General features: G+C 53.1%; 1 protein-coding gene across 1 annotated transcript in view; it reads left to right on the forward strand.

Annotated features, from left to right (window-relative positions):
• Positions 1-5912, forward strand: part of DAP (death associated protein) — a gene marked incomplete at its 5' end in the record, with an annotated part of 63971 nt that overhangs the window by 52182 nt on the left and 5877 nt on the right. The window contains one exon of the mRNA XM_027769886.1: positions 4923-4965. Coding sequence (XP_027625687.1) covers positions 4923-4965 — 43 coding nt within the window. The remainder of the gene's footprint in view (positions 1-4922; positions 4966-5912) is intronic.

Here is a 5912-nt window from a genome sequence, read left to right on the forward strand (position 1 = left end):
GCCCCGCCCCTTTTGAAAAAAACCTCCAAAAAAAAAAAAAAAAAAAAAAAAAACCTCAGATGTAGCCTTCGGCAGGTGAGTGAGGAAGACCTGCCTGCATGAAGGCATGAACGTGGGGGGTTGCTCAAGTGCCAGGTGTGACAAGGTGGTGTCGGGAAGTGTACCAAGCGTGGTTGTAAACACTAGAAAGGCCTGAGGATGTGGGGAGGGCAGAGAGGATAGTCTTCCCTGTCTCTGTTTCCTGAGAGAAAATAATGTTGCATCTTCAAAACAGCATCTGTCAGAATGATTTTCATCAGATTAAATAAATCCTCAAAGCAGCTATCACAGTGTACAGAATCTCAGAAATGTAGGTTAGACTTCGCATGGAACCCTAACGGAATGCAAAATACGTGTGTTTTTGCAAACACAGCTTTGCACCCGGACTCTCCACCAGGGTTTCTCATCCGTGGAGTTTTGTTGAAGCTGCCACGTCTCAAAGAGCTGAGAAAGTTTTGCTGTGGAGCTACAGTAGTGACCGTTTACCTGTCTCAGATGCTGTTAATTGTAGGGGGAATGGCACTGAGCTGGGGGCCAGGCGTGAGGAAAACCCGCAGCCGAGCATGTGTGCAGTCGGAGGAGGAGGTGCATAAACATCAATCGTGCCGCTCGCTGGGACGGGAGGGCCAGCCTGTGGCCGCCCTCGCGCACCCCTGTATATGTCTTCACAGTGTGACCCTTCCAGCTTTAGGGGGGAAGAAGGTTTGGGGAGGGGGAGACTTCTTGTTCATAAAGACCTTGAGTGATTGACGATCACTACTGATATTATTCCTTGTATTCATAAAATTCGTTTCTAATCTAAACTATGACAAGATGCCACCCCATACCCATTAGAATGAATTTTATTAAAAAAAAAAAAAAAGTGTCGTTGAGGATATAGAGAAATAAGAACCTCGTGCATTGCTGGTGAGAATCCAAACCGTGTGGACACTGTGGAAAATAGTTCCTCAGTTCTTCCAAAAGAGAAACAGAATTACCCCAGTCCCATGGCTGAGTGTGTACAGGAAAAAAGGAAAGCAGGAGCCACCAGCATAGCTACCTCCATCACAGTAGCCAGAAACTGAGAGCAACCCCAGTGCCCGGGGTGGGCGGATGGAGGAAGGAGGAAGGACACGGTTGAGCACCTGCAGAGGGAGGGTTGTCAGCCTCAGGGACAGAGGAAGCTCCGACAGGTGCAGTGACGAGGGCCTTGCAGGCATCGTGCTGAGTAGAAGAAGCCAGACACGGAGAGGAACGCTGGGTGATTAAGCTTCTAGGAGCCCCCGAGAGGGACCAAGCTCACAGAAACAGAAAGGAGTGAAACGGCGGTTGCCAGGGGCTGGGAGTGACAGGAGACGGAGCGAGCGTGTTAGGAGCGCTGGGTTCCTGCTGGGGATGATGAGACGCTCTGGAAGGGGGCGGTGGCGGTGGATCTGCGCATTATGAGCGTATAATGCCTCTGAACTGCATACTTGAAATGGCTAAATTGGTACTTTTTTAAAATTTATTGCTGAGCCAGTCGGGGATTGAAATCACTTAAAAGGGAGCGGGGAGCTCGGACTTCATCGCTAAGCGGGACATTTCCCAGAGTGGACCTGAGCTAACGCAGACCCTCCGTCAGTGTGCGTGTTCGTCCCCACCCGAGTCTCCGCTCTCGGCCAGATCAGGCTTTGCACACGCAGCACAATTCTTGAATTGCGTTTAAAAATAAACGAAGAAATGAATAAATAAGTGCAACCTTCAAGCAGGAACCGTGCCTGCAAACACGCCACATAGGCAGGGCTCGTCCCCAGTCCCCTTCCGTGCCTTACTCCTTTCCAGCACCTAACAGGCGCAGGCACTGGCAGCAGGGGCGGGAACGTCCGGAGTGGGAGCAGCCCCCAGGATGAATGGACCGAATGTGCGGGCTTCTGGGCTGCTCCGACCCAACTCACTACCGAGTCACACTCCTTGGTTCGGAATCAGCCCTTAGGGATGCCCCTGCGGCAAGATCACCCCCTCCTATGGGCTGCCAGATGCTCAGTCAGGCCAGCTGCTCGGCCACGTTGCAAACATCACGCCCCCCAGAGCGGAGAGTGCTCTGCACAGACACCACCGCGGGCCTGGCTCCCCAGCAAGCCAGCACCCAGCTCATCACTGCACTCCGGGCCTCACCGCACCTCCATCTGTCTCTCATCTGAGTAATGTAGCTTCTCTGCTCCGAGCACAGCACGTTTTCATGGACACGCTCCACCTTCACGAGCAGACGCCAGCAAGCCACTCCAGCCTAACAGAACAAGTGAAGACGCAAAAAACAAAAAGGGGTGCCTTCAGAAAGGACACCCCCATCTCTCTCTCTCTCTCTCTCTCTCTCTCTCTCTCTCACACACACACAAACACACACACACACACAGGGTTTCTAAAAGTTCATGGAAATGCATTTTATGCAAAAAACTATGTGTGGATTTTACAAAGAACTTGTAGTTTTAATTCCATTTTCCACAAACTTTTGAAGTTCCCTCATGCAGATACAGATATATAGATAGATAGAGATAGAGATTAGATAGAGATAGATATGTACCCCAGCTTCCTGAGCCACCTCCAGGCCTCACTGTGGGCGGGGCGAAGGCCACCTTTACTGTGTATTTCCTCATAGACTCACTCTCTGGATGCCCCTCCTATCAAGTTCTCAGGGCTGGTTTGGATGCGGATGGGGAGATCTCCTGTCAGAGCCTTTCAGAGCTTTGACTTAGATGAAACACAGACAAAAGTGGAGGTGACTGAAACCGCGGGGCCTCCTGGTGCAGAGGGTGACTGCGCCTCAGGGGTGGGGGCGACACGTGTGACTTGTTATCAGAGGGGAACCAGCTCTTCTCAGGCTGCTCCTGGACATTTAAGCAGACATGTGGAACGGCTGTCAGAGGCTTCAGCGCCGCTACCCCGTTCCCTTCCTGAGTGCTGGTAAAGCACTGGAGTGTGGACTGCAGCTCCCAGGCTCCGTGCAAAGCCCCGAGCCCCACACCCGCTGGCAGCAAGCCTGGTGGCCCCACCTGAGCTGGTGTCAAGTGGCTCTAGCAGGACATGCTTGAAGCATCCAAATGAGTGGCGGGGTGGTGTGCGCTGGTAAAACTTGGCACTCAGCAAGGGGATCCCTCATGGCGGTCCCAAGTTTGAGTCTAGAGACCTCCCTGAGTACACAGGCACGTACGTGTGCACCCGTGACCCGGGCTGCTGAGGCCAGGGGTGGATCGGGGCATTAGGAGCTTGTCAGGGGTGCTGTCTGCCTCTTCCTTTCTCTCCCCTGCATGCACACCCATGAAAGAAGGAAATAAAAATCTTTTATAAATGAATCTGCACCAACCATGGCACTGTGGTTGAAGCAGCTGTACCTCTCATGACTGACAGCATGGTTCAAGTCCTGGACCCAGTGACTTGAAAAACACTCCAGCCGTGTGTGTATGCATGCCCAAAATCCTGAGAGGAAAAGGGATTGCAGCATGACCATCACCCCTGGAGGGAGGGGGTGCTTTCTCTTTCTCTCTCTCTCTGGTAAGCACACGTACCCTATAGCAAAATTTTAAAAAAGGATCCAAATGAACCCAAACATAGTTTGGACAGGGGCTTCCACTTGAGCAAACTTAGCTCATCTCTGGCTGTTAACCCTGCAGCCTAATCATACCGTGATGGAGGGCAGCAGCCCAAGCCAGTCAGCCCACAGCACAGGCCAGACAGTCCAAGGCAGGGTGGTCACTTCTGTGCTCTCATAAGGCTCGAAGGCTCTTAGTCTCACAGAGTAACAGAAAGGCCTCGGGGGATTTCGGGGTCTTTGCTAAACTGTTTGTGATGCAAACTGGCAGTGACCTGCCCACGGACTGGGACTTGCGCCTGCAGAGCAAAGCTGAGACCAGTGATCCTCACCGCGGCCCCCAGCAGCACGGCAGAGGACAGCTGATGGCGGGTGGGGAGCTCAAGGGCAGGTCCTGCTTCCTCTGCCCAGCAGGACGGACCTGCAGCAGCACAGCACAGTCACCACAGGGCCCCTCTGTCCCGCCTCCTTTCTCCGTGCCTTCTTGCCTCTTGGTGGGGGTATTTTGAACACCCTCGTGCCTGGTGCACCACCCCCTCTGTCCCAGTGTGTCTAAACTGTGTGCGTGCAACCATTCAGAAAACAGCACATCGGTGGGTCAGAAAGCAGATTACAAAGCGGGGACAACTTTCTGTAAGGAAACAAGTATGTCCATCTATCTGTAGAAGACAGCCTGGAAGGACACCACACCTTAACAGTGGTGACCTGCCAGTTTAAAAGCACAGCGATCTGAACACCTTTGGGGCTTGTCTGCTCTGCGACCGTGGGCCTGTGTCCCTCTGGCGCTGGGCCCCACCCCTCCCCCCTGTGGCAGACCAGATGAGCTCAGCGTGCTGAGATGGAAAGACGTGACAAAAGCGTCACAAAGACCTTATAATATTTGGGGACCCATGGGGACCAAGAGTTCTTCATTAGAAGTTGCTGGAAGCTGTGGACCTGAGGAACCACAGGTCGATAGGCAGGAAGTCTCCAAGTTCATCCTGGGGAAGCAGTTCCGCCCTGCTCCGAGAGCTCCTGTTTCCAGAACCACTGGGCTTGCCCACAGCTGCTGTCTGAGCAGTGACAGGAAAGCTCTCCCAGACACTGTCCTGCATTTGCTGCGGCCTCCTCCTCGCCCTCTGTGCCTGAACCAACCTCAGGAGGAGGCTCCTGAGCCCCGTACCAGGTCGCATGGCCAAATAACTCAGGGAGAGGTTTACACCCTGCTCCCCTGTCCTCAGAGCTGCCTCCTCACAGCTGTTCTACTAAAACCAGTCTCGTCCGGGTTCCTGTTGCCTGCTACTGTTCCGCCTTTGGGGAAGTGTCCTGTTCAATCTGCCTCTTCCTTCTTGTTTTCCAGTCCGCCCAAACCGACCGTGTTCATCTCTGGTGTCATTGCCCGGGTAAGCTCTTTGTCATCCCTCCAAGGTGTCTGCAGGGGGTGGCGGCCTTTGATCGGATTGCATGAGGTCAAGGGTCAGCGTGGGGTCTCCGATTCCCTCTGTTCTGTAAGACTCTACCTAGAGTAACCAAGCACGCTGTTCATCTAATCCAGGGCCAGCGGCATTCGCGTGGCGTGGGCTCTCGTAGTTAGGAAGGTGTGAGATAGCCAAGCCCACGGCGCGGGCAGAGGGCAGAGGGAGTCTGCATCGCTTCAGAACTGCCTTCCCTTCTCCCTCACCCCCTCCCTCTCCTCAGATGAGCCAGGCAGCAGCAGACTACAACCGGATGACTTATATAGTCATGTAGTTTTCATTTTTATAGAGGGTGCATGCACTTGCCACACAGAGAGGAAGGGAGACAGCACCCCCCAGGGGGACATAGTCACACCAGTCCCCCTCCTCCACTTCTCCATCCTGTCAGGATCGGGAGTGCACACACGCACATGTGCACACACGCTCATGCACACACAGGTACCCAGTATGTTTTTCAAGCTACCGAGGCCAGGATTCGAACTCCATGGTCAACAATGGGAAACCTAGCTCCCTTAATCAGTAGGCCATGGGACTAGTCTCAGGTACTGTTTAAATGAGCCATGAACTGAGAATGGTGTTAAATTTCTAAATGATTAGGGACCAGCAGATGGTGTAATGACTACACTGCCATACCCCCACGTGGTCGATCTCAGTTCAAGTCCCGGACCTGGCAGCTTAAATTCACGCCAGGTGTGTGTTCATGAGTGTGTGCATGCCCAAGATCCCTAGAGCAGAGTGGAGGAGGAGGGATTGCAGCATGGTCATTGCCCTGGGGGGTGATATCTCACATTCTGTCTCTCTCTCTCTGTTTCTCTGGAAAGCGCATGTGCCCTATAGCAAAAATCTCTCTATAAAAAAAAAAAAAAAAAAAAGAA

This window comes from Tupaia chinensis, unplaced genomic scaffold (assembly GCF_000334495.1).
Source record: "Tupaia chinensis unplaced genomic scaffold, TupChi_1.0 Scaffold000096_1, whole genome shotgun sequence".
In the NCBI taxonomy this organism is placed as follows: domain Eukaryota; kingdom Metazoa; phylum Chordata; class Mammalia; order Scandentia; family Tupaiidae; genus Tupaia; species Tupaia belangeri.